The following is a 21430-nucleotide window of genomic DNA, read 5'->3' as shown; positions in this document are numbered from 1 at the left end:
GGGTTTAATTTGAAAACCGCTTTTGAGATGATCTGATGTATTTAACTGCCACCCAGTGGTCAGTCAGAATATTGCCATAGTTTTTTTGTTAAAGCTTGTACGAATATTATATAGTAGGAAGGCATAACAATGAAAACTATTTTCCTTGTTTTTGTTTGATTGAAGATAATGATTTTCATATATTTTATTTTAAAAACTGTAATGCTAAACCATTTCCCGCTCCTATATAAATTTTATTTTCAATTACAATTCATTTGAAATATAGACTGAATGATAAAAACGTTTAACTATAATTGACTATATACTCTGACTAACTTCTAGCTATTTGTCATTTAATCCCCATTCTTTTGTATTTTCATGCCACTGTTGTCTTATACCTTATATTGTCTTATACCTGTGGCTGCCTTCACACATTGTCTGCATCTGCACACTTCTCCGTCTTCTGCTCCACAGGGATACAAAACTGTACAGAGGTATACCACTTTCAAAGCCTGCGTGAAGAAGGAACTCTATAGCAGATAAGTTACGGTATGTGTTAGCTGGTTAGTCTTTCTAAGTGTGCTAGCATGCTGATGGGAATGGCTGCATGTTAAACTGCCACCGTTCTGTTTTCCCATTGCAGAATTAAGGAATAGATTATCAGAATGTGATCATCATAATATTTTACAAGGTCATATAATTCTATTTTTGGACTTAAGACTCTGTCAGGCTATCATTGTTTTGTTGGCTTATTGCTTTGTTTGTACTGTATTCAAGAAAACACTCCGCCCTCTCCCACAGCACAGATTTTGTGAGTTTCTGTTGGTATTTTCTGTCTGTTCTCTAACTAGTTTTATTCATGCTTCAGATAGCTCTATGATATATATGGTAGTAAATACTTGTATAGTAACAGTAGATTTTTCCCTCCTCCCACTGAGAAATAGTTATTTAATTTAATTCCACTTTAGTTTGAAAATGTACATATTTGTAATAGCTTGGTGTATTTCTAACATTGCTGCTTGAACTATCTTTCCGTAGAAGGCATGTGTTGGTGCTTTTTTGTGATTTAAGGTTATAAATGCCAATGTTTTTTCCTTTCTGTCCGTAATAATTATATATTGTATAGTAGCTACTCATAGGAACATTAACAACTAGTTTAGGTCCCAAACATAGTTTATGAATGGAGTGGGGGAAAGAGGCCTATTAGAATCTGGACCCACATGCCGCCTGTACCCAGGAACTCAGGTGGGATTGTACTCGGGCAGCTAGTCTGAGCCAAAACCCATGTAGCTGCAGCTATATTGCTAATTTTAGTATGCTAGCTCAAGCAGAGCTAGTGCGTGCAGGTCTACCTGAGCTGAGAATTACACCTCCCAACTGCTGTGTAGATATACCCTTAGTGTTAGCCCTTCAGCAAAGTATCAAACACCTTTGCTGGGCAGGGCAGCTCTCAGGAGTGTAGTACAATAGGTTGTCTTTGGGTATGTGCAGGCTTGTACTGTCCATATCCAGTATTTCCACACACCCACAAGATAGAGCTCAAAATTTGACTAAGGGCTTGGCTACATTCGAAACTCCAAAGCGCTGCCATGGGAGCGCTCCCGCGGCAGCGCTTTGAAGTGCGAGTGTTGTCGCAGCGCCAGCGCTGGGAGAGAGCTCTCCCAGTGCTGCAGGTACTCCACCTCCCCGTGGGGATTAGCTTACAGCGCTGGGGCACTGTTTACACTGGCGCTTTACAGCGCTGTAACTTGCTGCACTCAGGGGGGTGTTTTTTCACACCCCTGAGCGAGAAAATTGCAGTACTGTAAAGCGCCAGTGTAGCCAAGGCCTTAGACATATCCCACTCAGTCACGTATGAAACTTAGAATCAATAGGACTTTATTTTCCAAAAAAGAAAACTAAATTTTTATTATACTTTGTAATTTAAAAATCGTATGTGTGGGTCCAACTCAAATACTGCACTATTGCATTAGTGCCTCAGAACTGGAAAGTAACTCATTTTAAACAGACAAAACTCTAGTTTCTCTGCACAAGTGAAGTGAAATATAAATGACAGGTGAAGTGGTAAAAACAAAGTTATTTTTAAAATTCATCAATTTAATAATCTAACTGGTTAATCACACAAGGTAAGAAGAATTATTTTAGATTAATTTTATCTTCACCTCTAAGGCTCACTCTTTTGATTCCCAGTTTCATAACCTGAGCATTATCTTTCTTTCCTTCGTTCCTACCTCATTCAATCTCTTGTTAACTGAAACCCCAATCCTGCAGTTTCTTCCAGGAGTATGGTACTTCGTTTTCTCTTCCCCAATAATCCTTACACATCCCCTTTTCCTGTACTGTTGTTACATGCCTTGACACACGTTTGTTTTTCCTTTTATAATTTAGACAATAACTTCAGAGCAGGTATCAGGTCTTAAATAGATTGGTAAAGTGCTGTACATTTACGGTGCCTTTTTAGTTAGTTTCAATAGTAAGTATTTACCAAATTGGAACAAAATGTTATCACTCAAAAGAACTCCAAAACATTAATATTAAACCTAGTAAAATTCTCTTGAGACATGAGAGGCTTTGTGCTTTAAGCATCAAGTTTAAGTGTCCATACTCACTGAAACCAGAGGTTTAAATCCAGGCAGAGTTAATTCATCCTTCTGACATAGATAAACTGAATACCATGCAGTGTACTACATGTAGACTCTTTCAGGTGAGACTGAAAAACTGAAGTCCTGTCTGATGTACCTGAACATTCTCTTGGAGCTTCTTGTAAGAGTTGCTGTTTTAACTCTCTTTGCCTTAGCTAAAATTCCCCCTTCCCTTAATGTGCACCAATTGGTTAATGCCCTCCACCCTTGTGGCAGTTGCATTTCAGTAGTGATGTATGTACCATACCATATGTACTTTGTGAGGTAATTTTCGTGCCTTTTGGCACATTATTACATTCATTTATAATACTAATCTATGTTATGAAGATTGGTGAGCTGAAATTGAAGCAAGCTTTGGCCAGCTTTGTTAATTAAAAACATAAGTGATGTGATTTTGAGCCTCCTGCTCTGAGAGTTGTCTTGGGGACAGTAGAACCTGCACTATTCACACTATACATATTCTGAAATGAAAGTGAGTTTATATACCCTTTTTAAAAGTCATTGCAAAAGTAAACTACAGAATAATTGAAAAGAGAATAAAGGCAGAGTCATTAACAGCTGTGAAACTGAACATTTATTTGAGAAAATTAATTAATTTAAACATCAAGCTTATATACAAAGAAACATGTAGTATGTCTGCAATATAAAAATCTACCACCTATATCACCCAAGGTTAGATGCAATATGATAACTCTCAATTTTACTTTGTTCGAAATATAAATGTAAAGACTCTAAGTCTATACTTTGATACGATTTGTATGGTAGACATAGATCAGTGATAAAGAGATTAAAATATTTGGCATGCTTATCACTGATTATACCACACTTCGAATCTGTACCCAAAAAGAAAGAGAAGCACATTCTGCTATGTGTTACATATCTCTAGATTGCACTAATGACATTTGCTTCACAACATGAAGTATGCTACCCTTATAATAAATAATGAAATCTGTCCTTGGGGAACAAGATCCAAACTTTGCGTGGTTCAAACAGTAGACAAGACTTGCAGATCTTGTCTCTCTCTCTGTGGCTGTCCCTGCAGAGCATAGCATGTGAATTAGCATCACTAGTAGCTAACTTGGTTGAGGAGGAAAGGGAACAAGAAATTGTTAAGAAAAGACAGTGAAAAACTGATATTATAAGTATGAATTCTAAAAGCTAATTTCTAGTTATGTTTTCTTATTCAGTTTCTTATCTAATATAAATGTTTTATACAAATAAGATTTAGATTTGGCATGTGGTAAATGTTTTAAAAACCTTTAATTTCTATGCATTCCCAGTGTACAATTCTCGTAATAAAAGGCTATCTTTTTATACACTTAAACTTGACCATCATAACAAGCAATGTTAGGAAAACCAGCTAACTGTCTTGGAAACATTGTTGCTAGGTCTTTTCTCTGAAACAGTCAAAGTGAAAGGTGAGCAATGACTTCTCTTTACTGATTATGCAGAAAACTGCGATTACAAATCCAGTTTTAGTGTTGTGTGAACAATAGGCTTGTAGGTAAATGGATTATATTGGATAAAAAGATTGAATATAGTAATGACACAGTTTGTTCGGTTTGTTTAATTTTCTCAACTATTTTTCACTCTGAATTTTAGGGGAAATTTTAGATCATATTGGATTCATAGCTGAAGAAAGTCTAGTTTTAAGCTCTGCAAGGAAGATTCTTACTCTCCAAAATGTGCTATACTTCAGTCCGTGTTTGTTACACAGGGATATTTGTTATTTGACTGACGACTAGACTGTGTTCCCAGCCAGTCAAGAGAGGAGCTAGCATCTCCCATTTCTTCTAGAAAGCGTATTGGCATTACGCCTCTCAATACAAGTATCAGCTGCTGGAACCTTTCCCTGCTGCCAGAGTCTTTCCCGCAGCTCACTTTTCACTGCAAAATGTAACTATGCATACCTGACATGCTGCTGCTGCTACTGGTGTGCAGTGGCAGCAGCGGCTTATTTGTGATGGTAGATTTGGAAAGGCCATGTTAGGAACCTTCAGAGTCCATATATGAAGCTTTTCCTCATTTAAATGTGCTGGATTGTAGGCTATCAGACTATATCAGATAATTTTTCATCTTGGAAGTTCTCAATTGAGGGCCCTTAAGAATACAATACAAGACCCATTTTTCTTTTCAGACATTTTATGAAGGGGCAAATTGGGTTGTATATCTAAATACATAGAGTGAGTATGTTAAATAGTCTAAAAAATAACAAGACAACACACTCACTTAGAAAAGTATGAAAACATTGGAGAGTATGGTTTTTAGAGGAAAAAATTCTCCCTAATTTGATATACTGAGACTAGCTACAGCAGTGCTCGCACATTAGAAATACATAGATAAATGGCTAGAGTAGTGTGGTTTATTAGTGTATTTTTAAAAATAATGAGTTTATGCCCAGGACCAATTGATGAATCCATCTTATAAATTTAAAAGTAAAGATAAATCTATGGTTACCTTGCCCCTATTGCTGTAGTATCTGATCTCTTCTTTATCTTTAATGTATGTAAGTAGATTATACAAGATGCAAGTGGGCAGGGAACTAAGAAACAGACTCAGTGATGTGTTGGAGGTCACACAGGAAGTCTTGCAGAGCATGGAATTGAACCTTAGACTTCTGGGTCCCATGTTGGAGCTCTAACCACTAGACCATCTTTGCACCCTACTCAGCCTACTCTCTACTGGGTATTTGTCAATGTCGCAGAACTGCAGTACCATTCAGCCTAATAGTAATTTTTTATTGGATGGCCCAGGATTGAAATAACAGAAATCTCATAGTTCAGAATTGACATAACAGTGCAAAGAAGTTTGTATATTGTCTGTCTTCATTTTATACTTGGCTATAGCCACTGCCATGAGTCTTCCACAAACACCAAGAAATTTTGATATTTTTATTTTATTGTGTAAAAATGTGAACCTTTTGAAACAGCTATGAAAATTAAGAAATTATCTTAAAAGCAGGAGACTTCTGAACAAAAGGATATGTTTTCATTTAGCTACCAATATAGACTAAGTTATTGGGTGAATACTAACCAGGTGCTTGGCAGTGGAGGTGCAGTTCTGGAAACCACTTACTTACCTTCAGACAGATCCACAACCATGTTTATGTGCAAGGATCTACATGTCAGACCTGAAGAAGAGCTCTGTGTAAACTCAAAAGCTTGTTTCTCTCAACAGAAGTTTGTCCAATAAAAGATATTACTTCGCCTGTTTTCTCTCCCTAATCTGAGGATTTAGCACTTCCTGGTTGTAGTCATGAAAAATTTACCTAGTTTGTATGAACACCTGTAAAATATAATCTAGTGTCAAGGAATTTAATGCACAGTATCTGTTTCTAACTCTATACTTGTTCATTTTTAACAGGAGACCCCAAAATATGGTTTGAAGGGTTACTATGTTTGTGTGACAACTGTAACAAGCAAACATTTAAGAGAGCTCTGGAAGCAATTTAGGAGTCGAGATATGCTAGGATAAAAAAATGAAGGAAAGAAAAACCTTCAGCATTTGGTTGCTACTATTTTTCCTAGATATTGTATGTGAAAAACGGCATAACACAGGTAAACTATGTATCTTTCACTTGCAGCACTATGCACTGAATCACCATTGGGTTTTTTCACTTGATTTGCTGATCTATTCATGGATTTTTTCAACCACTTTTTCAGTATGTGTTTTGTTTTAAGGGTTGACTTACACTGTCGTCTGGCCTATAAAAGTGTATCTTAAAGAATGTGTTTTTAAAGATATTTGTTGTTTGTATTTTTTTTTTTGAGATGTGCCTTTCATTTAAAGAATTTTTTTTTTCATTCTGGTGAATGTGCCTTTTGGCAGTGGTGAAAAATTATTTCCATGTAGAGGGGATGTGAATTTGTTTTTAGAAAATGAATATTATATGAAGTTTGTGTTAAAACAGGGATGAGAATGCATTCTGTAGCACAACAATTGCATAAGTGTGGAATGTACAGGTTGTAAGTACTCATGAGCCAACAAAGCTGTCATTTAAAAACAACTATAAGTAGCAGTTGTGATATAGGATAATGTGAATTATTAAGAGGTTAATTAATTAAGAGGTACTGATGTCCAACAGCTGTAAGTCTTACTATTATAATCTTACTGATTCAGTTTGATAAAATCTCCTGATTTTAAGATGTCTAATTGTGTACAATATAATGAAAATAAAATGTCAACTTATTAGCTAATATTTTTATCATGTTAGTTAATACAATGCTACTTAATATATAGCATTGTGTTTCTGTAACTTTTTTGCCAGAGTATGGATTTCAGCTTAGTTATGTATTACTTGTTAATAATGCACTTTACTTAAAATCTGGACATGGTATTAGGCAGAAATTAATCCTATCCAGTTTTGCTAGACTGGCATGCAGTAGTGAACAAATATTGCCCCCTGGCTGTGGCTTTAAAAAAATTAAAAGGAATGCAGGCAATAGCACAGAGCTACAGCCAGTTACAAAATGTTACAGTGATAAATGTAAATACCATGAGACTTTGGAATTCTACCTGAATCAAATTCTAGAATTAAATAATAAGGCTTTAATACAGCTATGGGTTATGCAAACAATCTGTAGCCTCCCTGGCCTCGTGTCTGTCAATTTCTATGTTATGAAAAATGATTTTGTTGTTGTTTTGTTGCTGTTGAATTAAGCCCTAAAAAGTCATGATTAATGGAGCACAATTCTGCTTGTTTTTACATATCCTGAGTCTTTTTTGTTTGGCTGTGGGGTGGCAGGTTTGCCTCAATGTAGCGATTGTATTTAAAAGTTTTGTACTGCTTTTACAAGGCTGATAGCATAAAGTAAATAAAACCCCAAATACTAACTCACTTTAACACACAATTTTAATGTCACTTTTAAGAAAATTTATTTAATAGGAAACTAATTAGTATTTACATAAAAGCAGTCTGTGCATGAAAACAGGGATTATCTAATTTTAATCTATTGACACTATCAGTTATAAAAAAAAAAAAAGGTTTGGTTTAGTGGTGCAATTCAGTCCTAAATCAACTATTAGACACAACATATTGTTTTTAATCTTTCATTGTTATCACGAACACAACAAAGAGTTTTATTCTTTCATCATGTAGAATGTGGCTGTCTGTCACTCAAAGACCATGTAGTATCTTTAAATGCATGAACCGAAAAGTATATGTTTTGCTTCTGTGTTAATAAGCTTAAGTTCCAGGACTAATCAGTTTACCAAGATTTTATTCATTTTTTTTAATTGACTTTTAAAAACTTTTTTTTGAGAAATTCCACTGTAAGAATTTCAGAAAAATTAATGTTAGAATGTTTTATTTTGGCATGGCTTATCTGGCTTTTGGTAAAAATTATATAATAGGAAAATACTAGCTAGAAAAATGTCTGAAATATTCTACTGTAGACAGCATTTCGATGATAAATCCTCATGCAGTCCCTACTTCACTCTCCTCCCCCAACTGACAACTAGAAAATCAAGAAATTTGGACTAATGCTGATAGGCCCTGATGTTGTAATTGACAGTATGCAGTGGACTGCTTTTTCCATGTGCAATCAATTGCAGGACCAATCACAATGTATGTAATACCTTGGTATCACTTTCCAATTTGTATATTTCTCTATATGGTGCCTAAGTACAGTAGACTGGCATAAAATAGAATATATTAGTGACAGATTAGTCCATAAGACTGCTTTCTGCTTTTGTTTAATAATTCAACAATAACGTATGTAACGGTACACTAATATGAAAAAATATGCTTGTCATATTTGTGTTTATCTCAAAATAAACTCACTTAAAACAAACTAATTTCCTTTGTTGCAGTGCAGATTAATCAAATTCAGGGCTGGCCTTAGGGGTGGGCGGACTAGGCAACTGCCCGAGATGCCATTCTAAGCGGGGGCACCTCCAGAGCAGGGGTGCCTCTCCTCACCCTGCTGCTTGGCCCTGCTGCCATCTGCTGCTGCTGCTGCCCCTCACCTTGGAGCAGCCCCTGTCCAAGCTGTTCCCAGGAGTCTGCTCTGCAGAGCGGTGGCAGGAGGCTGATGTTGGAGTGTCCGCCTCCCCCCACCTATATACCCAGTCTCCTCTGAGCTGGGGTGGGGGTAGTCTGCACTGCTGCTTCTGAATCAGGAGTGGGAGCTGTTGGCGGGGGCTGCTGTCTGAACAAGCCTTCAGACTAGTGAGTGCTGTGCTGAAAGTGACAGCGTGCTGTCTCTCTCATACTCCCCCAACACACACACACTGTCTCTCTCACTCACACACACACTCTCTCTCTGTCTCTCTCACTCCCCCAAAACAGACACTCTCCCCTCAGCCCCAAATAATAGTATTCTTCTAGAATGTAAATTTAGCTTGTACTCATCTTACCAGTGCCAGTTTAAAAAACATTAGCTAAACACATAATTTTAGACACTATGCAGATGAAGGTCACTTATTTTCAAGTTGTATTTTTAGTTATAGCTGTAAAATAACTTAAAATTTGTATGAAAATAAATGCAGTTCCAAGTATGATACAGATAGCAATGATATAGTCAAATGCTAGTGAGGCATGTACGTGATTGTGATTGGTAAACATAAATGATAAAATAATTAGAAAAATAAATCCCTGTTCTTAATAAAAGAGAAATAAACTTTGTTAAAATTTAGTAAATACATTTTTAGTGGAATGAAAATCAAACAACTACAATAGAGTAGATAATGCCAGTGACCTAGAATTTGTCTGTTAGAAGAAGTAAAGGGATATTATGCAGATTGCATTTATTTTTATTTATCTCTACTAAAGATAGTTTACAAAGTATCAAACTTGTGTTTCTGATATCTGTGTTAAAGCTCCAGAATTGATATTTGAAGGCTTGAGATTGGGAGTATCTTGCTGTATTATCTCTTGATTGTTCTAAATTTACATATAAATTTAAAATATGGCTTTAATTGGGGTTTGTATGTATTCTTTCTTTCTATAGGAATTAGTGCTCCTGTCAGCTAATTCCTAAGTTATTATCTACAAAAATAACCCTAGAGTTTTCAGGTGCCTGGAATAATGGTTCAAGTTGCCCAACCCCCCCAAAATCTGAAATGGCACCCCTGCTGAACCAAGAGTGGCCAGAGGGCTGCAGGAGGGTTGTGGGCTCTGTCAAGATGCAGCCCCCATGTGACTGCACAAAGCACGCCTTGAGCCTCAGGCAGAGTGCCAGGCACCACGAGCCACCACAGCAGTGCAGAAGTAAGGGTGGCCATATACCGTGCCACCCTTACTTCTGCGCTGCTGGCTGTGGTGTTGCCTTCAGAGCAGGGCCGCTATCAGGCCGCCCTGCCAGTGCTTAATTTGTGCCAGGACTGAGCTCTAGCACCTCTTTCAATACAAATTAAGCACTGGGGGGAGGCAGTGGGCCAGGGGTGATGGGAGGTGGAGCCCGCGGGGGCCAGGGATGATGGGAGGGTGGGGCACCAGTGGGGTATGGGAGAGCACCAAAATACAAATTCACCCATGGTGCCATTATCTCTAAGGCTGGGATTGCCAATTTTGGCTGGACATGTTCCTGGAGGTTTCATCACATGACATAATCTTTAATTACAGACTAGTCTTTAATTCCTGGACACTCCAGGACAATCCTGGAGGGTTGGCAACCACACCTAAGGCCAGCTCTGGTCAAATTCTTTTCTTTTTATAACATTTTCTTGGTATTCACCACATAAAAGAGTATCATGAATCATAATTTCCCACTTTATCACAAAACAATTGTGATCTTGATTTCTTTAGTAACTTTTGTAGATGTGTGACGGGATGCCCTCTGAACTCTCCCCAGCCTGGGCTGTCTCTCACAATGCCTTGCTATTGACTAGCTGCAACCCCTCCAGGAGCTGTGATCAATCAGCACAACTGCAGGTGGAGCCCCACACCCCACTATATTGCATGAATGCTCCCAATATGGGCAGTGCAAATTTATTAATTGGTTCACCACTTCAACAATGGAAAGTGGATATACATCAGCCTTTGCCAACCTGAGCAGATTTGTCCCACACTTCATACAAATTCACTGGTAAAAATAAACAATTCAATTTATTGACTATAAAAGGTAGATTTTAAGTGATATTAAGTGATAGGCAAAAAGTCAGAGTTAGCTACCAAAAGAAATAAAATATAAGTACGCAGTCTAGTCTAGTTTCAGAGTAGCAGCCGTGTTAGTCTGTATCCGCAAAAAGAACAGGAGTACTTGTGGCACCTTAAAGACTAACAAATTTATTGAAGCATGAGCTTTCGTGAGCTACAGCTCACTTCTTCGGATGCATAGAATGGAACACACAGACAGGAGATATTTATACATACAGAGAACATGAAAAGGTGGAAGTATGCATACCAACAGGCAGAGTCTAATCAATTGAGATGAGCTATCGTCAGCAGGAGGAAAAAAACTGTTTGAAGTGATAATTAAGATGGCTCATAGAAGGTGTGAGGAGAACTTAACATAGGGAAATAGATTCAATTAATGTAATGACCCAACCATTCCCAGTCTTTGTTTAGACCACAGGTAATTGTGTCTAGTTTGCATATTAATTCGAGTTCAGCAGTTTCTCTTTGGAGTCTGTTTTTGAAGTTTTTTTGTTGCAAAATTGCCACCTTCAAGTCTGTCACTGAGTGGTTAGAGAGGTTGAAGTGTTCTCCCACTGGTTTTTGAATGTTATGATTCCTGATGTCAGATTTGTGTCCATTTATTCTTTTGCGTAGAGACTGTCCAGTTTGGCCAATGTACATGGCAGAGGGGCATTGCTGGCACATGATGGCATATATCACGTTGGTAGATGTGCAGGTGTACGAGCCCCTGATGGCGTGCCTGATGTGATTAGGTCCTATGATGGTGTCACTGGAATGGATATGTGGACAGAGCTGGCATCGGGCTTTGTTGCAAGGATAGGTTCCTGGGTTAGTGTTTATGTTGTATGGTGTGCGGTTGCTGGTGAGTATTTGCTTCAGGTTGGGAGGCTGTCTATAAGCGAGGACTGGCCTGTCTCCCAAGATCTGTGAGAGTGAGGGATCATCTTTAAGGATAGGTTGTAAATCCTTGATGATGCGCTGGAGAGGTTTTAGTTGGGGGCTGTAGGTGATGGCTAGTGGCGTTCTGTTATTTTCTTTTTTAGGCCTGTCCTGTAGTAGGTGGCTTCTGGGTACTCTTCTGGCTCTGTCAATCTGTTTTTTCACTTCAGCAGGTGGGTATTGTAGTTTTAAGAATGCTTGATAGAGATCTTGTAGGTGTTTATCTCTGTCTGAGGGATTGGAGCAAATACGGTTGTATCTTAGAGCTTGGCTGTAGACAATGGATCGTGTGGTGTGCCCGGGATGGAAGCTGGAGGCATGTAAGTAAGTATAGCGGTCAGTGGGTTTCCGGTATAGGGTGGTATTTATGTGACCATCGTTTATTAGCACAGTAGTGTCTAGGAAATGGACCGCTTGTGTGGATTGGTCTAGGCTGAGGTTGATGGTGGGATGGAAATTGTTAAAATCACGGTGGAATTCCTCGAGGGTTTCTTTTCCATGAGTCCAGATGATGAAGATGTCATCAATGTAGCGCAAGTAGAGTAGGGGCGTTAGGGAACAAGAGCTAAGGAAGCGTTGTTCTAAGTCAGCCATAAAGATGTTGGCGTACTGAGGGGCCATGCGGGTACCCATAGCAGTGCCGCTGACTTGAAGATATATATTGTCCCCAAATGTGAAATAGTTGTGGGTGAGGACAAAGTCACAAAGTTCAGCCACCAGGTTAGCCGTGATATTATCGGGGATACTGTTCCTGATGGCTTGTAGTCCATCTTTGTGTGGAATGTTAGTGTAGAGGGCTTCCACATCCATAGTGGCCAGAATGGTGTTTTCTGGAAGATCACCGATGGATTGTAGTTTCCTCAGGAAGTCAGTGGTGTCTCGAAGATAGCTGGGAGTGCTGGTAGTCTAGTCTAGGTATAGAATGTCACAAAATGTATATGCTGTCCTGCCACAGGCTTCTGCACAGAGAAGACAAAGGTTCAAGGACACATAGGTGAAGCAAAGCAAGACAGTGGGAGATGCCATCTGGTGGGGGTGCACCCTCTGGATATGGAGCAGGGTGGTATAGTTGGCTAAAGAGATCATTGCAATAGCCTGTCCCCAGTTGGCTAGCAGACTGGAAAATGTATATGCTGCAACTAAATAATGTGGAGGCACCAATAGAGGGCAAGATTTTGGCTGAGGAGCTTGCAGAACTGTTAATGTTGACTTTTCAATTGCTCTTGGTACACTGGCGAAGTTTCAGAAGACTGGAAGAGAGCCAGTGTTGTACCAACATTTAAAATGAGTAATGGGATGACCCAGGTAATTATAGGCCTGCCAGTCTGACTTTGATCACAGACAAGATAGTAGAGTGGCTGATACGGGAGTTGATTAATAAAGAATTAAAAGAGGGTAATATAATTAATGCCAGTCAACGTGGGTTTATGAAAAATAATAACGTCAAACTAATTTGATATCTTTTTTTGAGGAGGCTAAATTTGGTTGGTGAAAGTATGTGGTGACGTGATCTACTTTCATCCTCTTAGCCTTACAGCAGGTAGTTAAATTGTATGTGCTTCGTTTCAAGACTATGGTTTCTGGCTGCAAATGATGAACTTCATCCAGCTCGCGTCAGTCCTGTATTCAGGAGACAGAAATGTCTCCTCTCCCATAAATCTCCAGTTATGGATTTTTCTCTGCTGCTTGGTCACATAGGGTCCCTCACTCACCTGACCAGAAATAGAAAACAACTAACTTGGATGCTGAATTAAATCAAATGGGAATGTTCAGACATCTCTACATGGAAGAGGGGTTGAAGCTTCAGGGCAGGAAGCTGGCTACAGAAGAACTTCCAGGGAACTTTTACTTTGCCCCAACCTCACCATATTCATAGATTTTTTTTTAAGGCCATCAGGGACTATTTTAATAATCTTGTCTGATCTGCATAATACAGGCCATAGAACTTTACCCAGTAATATCTGCACCAATCATCTATTTTAGAAAGACATGCAGTCTTGGTTTGAAGACTCCAAGGGATGGAGAGGTAAGCTGTTCTAATAGTTAATTATACTCATTGCTATAAAATTCTTCCCTTTTTCTAGTATGAATTTGTCTAGCTTCAGTTTTCAACCATTGGATAGTGTTAGCCTTTTTCTGCTAAATTAAAGAGCCCTCTACAACCTGAAATCTTTTCCCTATGTAGATGCTTGTTAACTGTGATCAAGTCACTTCTTAGCCTTCTCTTCAATAGATATAGATTGAGTTGTTTCCATTTTGAGACTCTATCTAAGGGCTAGGCATATCCATGCAATTAAAAATAGAACTTCTGCCATAATACTGAATATATTTACTAAATCTGAAAAATAGGTTTCCAAAGAGTAAAATCTTCCCAGTCTTGAATATTGCCATTTGTCATAACTTCCTCATCATCATCATCTTCCATTCATTACCCCTCATTTTCGAGATCCCTCACAATAAATGTATCAAATAAATTATTCTTTGTAATTATTCACTCCAATGCAGTACTACAACGTCAACCAGTTTTACAAGTTTAGAGAGAACTGACTTCACTGTAAAGTCCACACAATTCTAACTACCTGCAAACTCTGCCCCATTGGTCATCCATTCAATTATTCTGTATGTGTCAGTATGGAGGCTGGAGTGGGAACAGGGCTGAGCTGAATTCCCAATCATAACAATGTGGATAGATGGTTCCTCACAACCCCATGCCTTACTGATCATTTCCTCACTCATCCATTTGTCCCCCACTGCTAGTTCTATCCAGCACTACCACTACTGGTAGAAAGTAGAAGAGGCAGTGTTGTGCAGTACCACATTGGGGAGGAGAGAAAGCAAATACAGGGACAGAAAAGAGAAACAAGCAGGATCTCTCCTTTCCTTATAGGACCCACCCCACAAAATGGAAACCCCCCAGTTTTAGTAGTGTTTTCCTGATTTCATTGGTATAGTCTGAGATGACCTCAGGAAAGGTTTGTCATGAAGCAAACAAGCGAACTTGGGTTGACCATGTCAGACAGGGTAATAGGAAAGTGGTCAGGTATTTGCTAGGGAATTGGAGTAATGACCGCGCTGCACATTAAGTGGGAGTCTGCTGTCTGGGTTGCTGGAGGAAGTTTTGTTCCTCTTTAAGGGGTAGAAAGAGGTGGAGTGACTTTGCAGCAGCAGCAGCAGAGCTGATCATGGGTAACCAGAAGAGAGGGAACATTATATAAGTACATGCCAGGTAGGAGAAGCCCTCGTTTACCTGCACCAGGCAGAGCAGCAAGGCCTTTAGCTCTTTAATCTTCATGGCACCCTGTGGTAGTAGGACAATGAGAACAGGAAAAGGGGGGAGGAATCCCCCTCATTCCAGTCCATGGAGGGAGAAGCAGGCATTGGGTGGGGGGATAGCTCAGTGGTTTGAGCATTGGCCTGCTAAACCCAGGGCTGTAAATGCAATTCTTGAGGGGGCTGTTTAGGGAACGGGTAAAAATCTGTCTGGGGATTGGTCCTGCTCTGAGCAGGGGGTTGGACTAGATGACCTCCTGAGGTCCCTTCCAACCCTGATATTCTATTATTCTATGATTTAATAACAAGAAGGGGAGGCAGAGCAAATTTCAGGCATAGCTCTGAGCCATAACAGATCAGTAAGGATGGGGGGAAGTCCCCCCCACCAGCCTGCAGCTCCAGTAGTAGGCAGTTAATGGGAGAAGGGGTAGGGGATCCAGCCTCAGGCTTCTCTCTAAGTCATAGCAGGTGGGGAGTGGCTCCCTCTGACAGCCAGGCATAGTCAGGCATGCTAGAGCAGAGAGGGGAGGGATTTTCAAACCCAGCACAGGGTGGATGAGGTAGCACTGGAGGGACAATGGCAAGATGCTGGACCCAGGACTGGGGTTGGTAAATCCCAGGGTGCTCTGTCTGCTTATCAAGTGGATTCCTCTCAGCTGAGAGGTGATGTGGATCCTGGGGAAGCAAACACCCCAATGGTGAATTGGCTGCATTTGCAGCTGAGAGGTGATGTGGATCCTGGGGAAGCAAACACCCCAATGGTGAATTGGCTGCATTTGCAGGTGGGACAGCCAACTGAGAATTGAGTCAAGTGGTCCGGGCAGTTGCTTCCAATATTGTTTCCATAGCACTGCAAGGCTTGCAAGATGCAGTGGGTTGCCCAGAGCTAGGGCAGTCATTTCAACAGATTGCAGGAGAGGTGAGCAACACTGCTGGCAGGGGTGAGTTTGATCAGCACCAGATAGAGGTTGCAAGGGCAGGATGTGAAGGTGGGCTCCTTCTACCTAATGTGGCAATGGTTGTCTGTAGGAGGGATCTTGGGGGATTCAGGGACCTGGCCCCCTTTTCCCTTTGGTGGACTTAAATGGTGGAGGAGAGGGTGGAGTTAGTGGAGTAACAAATAGGATATGGGGCAGATTGGGTGTCCTAGAAGCTGTATCAGATATCTGAGGTACACACACCTTCTGTGAGTGCTAATGGTATTACACAGTTGTTACAAGCTACCCTTCAGTCATTGCAGCAGCTGGGAGCACCCATGGGTGGAGGGTCAGGAAGGAAAGTAATGGAAGCCCAGCATGGGTTTCAGTTTGAGAGACAGGTGATAGGTGGGGCAGACCCCTTGCCAGGGAGTGGGAGTCCTTATTGGAAGGGAGATTTCTGGGCACTTTTCAACTCATCCATTGCCAAGGGACTGCAATTTGTGGAATAGAATTGCTGCCCCAGGGGTAGCTGGAGGGCAACAGGGCACTGAGGGTGCCCCAACAGGCAGTTTCACCTGCTAAGGTCAGTAGCGTAGCTGGCGGGATTCCGCGGAAGCAGTTGCTTCCCGGCAGGCACGGAAGCGGCGCCTGCTGGCCGGCGCTGCCAACCACACAGCCAGAGAAGCCGCGGGGTGGCAGGCTGGCGTGGAAGCCGCGCCTGCCGGCCGGCACTGTCACCCACACGGCCAGAGGAGCTGCGGGGTGGCAGCAGCAGCCCGGCGCGGAAGCGGCGCCTGCCGGCCGGTGCTGCCCACCACACAGCCGGAGGAGCTGCGGGGTGGCAGGCCGGCGTGGAAGCCGCGCCTGCGGGCCGGTGCGCACACAGCCAAGCGCTGGGACAGGAGCTGGGGACAGGCGGCAGTGCAGGAGGGAAGGTGAGCGGGGGGGGGGCAGTCTGGGGGCGTGGCCAGAGGGGGAGCCAAGGGGGGGGTGCCTTTTTTATGTTTTTTGCTCCCCCTATGCTGAAAACCTGGCTATGCCACTTGGCTGACCCAGTGGGATTCATCTTCTCAGTACTACTAGGAATACAATTTTGAGAGATGAACATGTGAACAAATTGTCATTGTTGCACAGGGAGGTGTTGACACACAATAAGCCACAGCAGAGTAAGTAGGACAATGAAATGCCCAAGCGGCCAAGGTTGGTGAGAATATGGGAAAATTTGGAAGCTGCCTTCCTGATCCAGGTGAGAGTTATTGCAGAGGCTTACCCAGACGGGTGGCAGTATCACATTAGGCTATATTTACATAGAGTATGGAATTTCTTTTCCATGTTCTCAATCATTATTTCATTTTAATCTGGCTAATGATATAAAGGAAAATTCAGCCCTCAGGTAAGTGAGTACAATTCCATTAATGCCAGTGGAGTTACACTAGGGCTACATTTCACCCTAACAGAATGACAGCAACTAGTCCTCTACGAAGCAACTGAAAAAGCCATATGCATCGCATGTATGCGATGCACACTGAAATATTCTCTATACAGCTTCATCTTTTTTTCCTCATGTCACTGACAGCCTACCATGCAGACATGTAAGTATTATATAACAAAAAGATTTTTAAAGATTCATTAACAGTTCAAAAACTAATGTATGCCTTTATGTTTATTTACAACATTTCCTTGGCATGTATTATGATTGATGAGCCATGTTTATTTCCAGCATACAGCTAAGGTAGCCTACAGTGCTGTAAAATGACTGATGAGGAAATTCTGATGCCATCAGAAATGTTCTGCTGCAGCACATAACCCAGCATGCAGGTGCTGTTTGAATACTCACATAATTTTAAGTAAATAAAAAGCAATACAATACTTCTTCCTTTTTCTATGATCCTTGAGAAAGCATGCGAGGGCTGAGACAATCAGATATTGGAATACACCTCTACCCTGATATAACGCTGTCCTCAGGAGCCAAAAAATCTTACTGCATTATAGGTGAAACCATGTTATATCCAACTTGCTTTGATCCACCAGAGTGCGCAGCACCGCCCCCCCAGAGCGCTGCTTTACCGTGTTATATCGGGTCGTGTTGTAGAGGTGTATTAAAATATTAGTCTGACAATACAGTGTTCATAAACATAATAATAGCACTTATATAGCTTTTTAAATCCTCAAAGTACTATACAAACATTCACTTGCCATGTTATGCCTGGAGTTTCCAGCTGCCAGCTCCTCATTATATAGCAAAATAGGAAATGGAATAACAGATCAGATCAGTGATTCATCTAATGCAAGTACCCTGTGTCTGACAGTGGACAGTGCCAGATACTTTGGAGAAAGGTGGAAGAAGCCAAATGGAATGACTTGCCTCTCTTTCTTCCTAACTCATGTCAGTAAATGGTTGGCATATGTCCTGAAGCAGGAAGCATTTTATCCCTCATACTTTTAAAATCTATTTTATGTAACTGTGGATGTTCTCATTAGACATATAAATGTCCAATCATTTTCATTATTATTTTACTAAGCTTTTGTCTTCAGTGATACCTTGTGGTAATGATTTTTGCAGGTTTATTAAGTATTGTGTAAAAAAAGTAATTTGTTGTCTTTTAGTTAATTGAATGTCTCTTTTTTCTTGTATTATGGAAAATGATTAATAAGTGTCAAATTTACCTTCTTAGTGTCATTCATTATTTTTAATACCTCAGTCATGTCTCATCTTGTCTCCTCTCCTAATATTTTCAGTCTCCCCTTATATCAAAGTTTTTCAGTGACTAACAGTGTTCATAATCCAACTCTGTACCCTTTCTGTTTCTGTAGTACCTTTTTTAGATGGGATTATTAGACCTGAACACAGTATTCCAGATGAGAATAAACCAGTGATTTATATAATGGCATCATTATTTTATCATTTTATATTTCATTCTTTCTATGGCCTGACATTTTGATTTATCTTTCATCCCAACTGTATTGAGCAAATGTTTTAACTAAACTGTCCACTGTGACATGTGGGTCTTTTTCCTGAGTAGTTCAGATAATGTAGAAACCAGGAATATTTAGGCGTAATTCAAATTATCCCTCTCAATATGTATTACCTAATGCTTATTATCACTAAATTTCATTATGCTACCTGTTCACTCAGCTTTACTATGTCTGTTAAGCTGTCTGGAGTGGCTCAGGAGTGCGAGTACCAACCTCAGGGCAGACTGTTAAGAAGCAGGGCACAAACCCCAAACTGATTGTGAGTTCTATACTTAAATTTCACCAACCAAGTATCAAATGTGAACTCCTCAAGCAATATAACAGTCTTAACTTGGAGTCACAGACAGCCCCCTTGGGTAATCTGGTCTATCTTGCCACCCAGGTAAACTTGCCTTTATGATAGATGGTCCCTTATACCAAAAATCACAACAATATTCAGGTTATTCCCAGTCCCAAAGGACCAGTCACTTTACCGCAGGTCAATTGCGCCTTAGAGCCTATACCAAAGACAATGCTTGTAGCCAGTCCTATAATAAATTAACAAGATTTATTACCTACAAAAAAGAAATTAGTTATTTATAAGATTAAAGCAGGTGAACATACACACACAAATGAGTTATAGTCTTACCTTTCAAAAGGTAGTAGAAGCTTCTATAATATGCAAGCTCTACAAGTCCTTTAGAGCTAACCCAGGCCAAGCACTGGGGATCCCTTGCTTCTGCTTAGAAATCTTGCCTTCCCAGAGTCCAACCAGTGTAGAGATCCATTTTCTTCTGGTTAGGGATTTTTATTTCTTTCTCCCAGAGTTCAAACTGATGGGATGAGTCCACACACACACAGATTCTCTTCATGGGTGTGGTGGGGGAGCAATTAAAGTCTTTGTTCTTTGATGTTTCACAGTGGCTTGTTTGGTTTCAATGGGCCTTCTTGGTGGGCAGGACTTACCATCTTTTGTAGGAAGCCTGCATTTTACATAAATTAATACTCCTTTCCTGTTTGATGATTTATACATTTACAGAGATTTATAATACAACTACTCAATATAATCTTACACGGTGGGGTACAGATGTTATAAATGAGATTACTACACGCAGCATCCTACAAGCATTTCATAAATTCTTAACACTCAGCATTCTTATAAATTTAAGATCTATTTTAACAATGTTAATATGCAGGTAAACCAGACTGGTTTCCAGTTACATATTGGTCAGAGTTCAGTTGAGCCTAAGGGCTGTGGCATGAGCTGGCACCTGGTCTGCCAGTGTCATAACATCTTTTTGTAATTCCTCAGTCTACCTACTTTTGACTAACCTAAACACTTTTGTCTGATATGTAAATTTGCCACCTCATGGTTAAAATCCCCTTATCCAAATCATTAATAAATACACTAAACAATACCAGCCCTAGTATAGAACCTTGTGGTTACACCCCCCGCTATACTTGCAATGTTGAAAACTCTTACTCTTTTTGTATCTCACGGCCAATTTCTAATCTATGACAATCTATACCTCTCACACTGTGACTTCAGTTTCATTAATAACCCATTGTGTGAGGCCTTGTCCAAAGCTGTTTGAAATTCCAAACACGCTTAAATCAACCAGCTCTTTCATAACTACTATATTGTTGACACACTCAAAGATTCTAGTAGATTGGAGAAATGCTCCCTGCTGTTCCTGGTGGTTCTAATTTTGGAACTCTTAATTCAGCAACTAATTTGTGCATACACACCTAATTATAATCTGGATTTACTATGCCATTTCACAAGTGTTTCTGTGTGAGAAACATTCATTAAACCAGGTTTGGGAAAAAGTAAGTCAGCATACTGTATCCACTGGTGTCTTGCCATTGTGATGTCAAAAGTAGAACTGACTGCCATGTTCACTGAAGTTTGAGCCACCATTTATTGTGATATCACTGGCAGTCTACAACAGTTACTGTATCTGTTACTTTACAGTAATACTTAGCATTTAGATAGCACTTTTGTCCATATATTCCAATGCATTTTACAAAGGTGTTTAAGTATCATCCTTATTTTAACTGCTGGGGAAATTTAGGGACTCATGTCTTGACTGCAGACAATGTGCTCAGCACTATATAGAACACAGAAAAAGATAAGGTCCATGTCCATAGGTCTGTATAGTCTAAGAGCATGAAAACATTTTTGCAGGTGTGTATCTTTATGCTCTTTGAGTTAAATGGAACTACACATCTGCCTAAAGTTAAGCAGGTGCATAAGCGCTGGCAGGATCAGAGTCTACAGAGCGGGCCCAGTGCTTCCATGAAAGTCAGGAAAAGAGAACTGATCGCATATGATCAAGCCGAGGTCACTAGTTTGCAGGATCACACGGGGTATCAGGCCCAGCTAGCCTGAATCAGCAGCGTTGCTCCGATTTGACGTTGATGCTAACTGCGTTGGTTTCAGTGGCGTTACACCCCACTACAACTGAAGGCAGCGGCGCATCCTAATCTTCTTGCCAGCTGCCAGGGGGCACACGGCTCTTTCCTGTCAGTATCCAAGGCAGGTGCTCTGTCTTCTTTCCGTTTTAAGCGAAAATCAAGCTCCGGGTTTCCCTCCCTCCGCCCCGGCAAGTCCCCTCCGCCGAGCGAGGCCCTAATGAGGGGCT

The 21430-nt window shown here is 40.4% G+C and overlaps 1 protein-coding gene across 2 annotated transcripts in view; it reads left to right on the top strand.

The window, feature by feature from the left end:
- Positions 1 to 8413, top strand: part of MICU3 (mitochondrial calcium uptake family member 3) — a 109353-nt gene extending 100940 nt beyond the window's left edge. For both annotated transcript variants that reach the window (XM_045018660.1, XM_045018661.1), the window contains exon 14: positions 5985 to 8413. In XM_045018660.1, the coding sequence (XP_044874595.1) occupies positions 5985 to 6095 (111 nt within the window). In that variant the 3' untranslated portion in view covers positions 6096 to 8413. The remainder of the gene's footprint in view (positions 1 to 5984) is intronic.
- The last annotated feature ends 13017 nt before the right edge of the window (positions 8414 to 21430 follow it).

This window comes from Mauremys mutica, chromosome 5, assembly GCF_020497125.1.
Source record: "Mauremys mutica isolate MM-2020 ecotype Southern chromosome 5, ASM2049712v1, whole genome shotgun sequence".
Classification (NCBI taxonomy): Eukaryota; Metazoa; Chordata; order Testudines; family Geoemydidae; genus Mauremys; species Mauremys mutica.
This window is presented reverse-complemented; position numbering and strand designations above follow the sequence as displayed.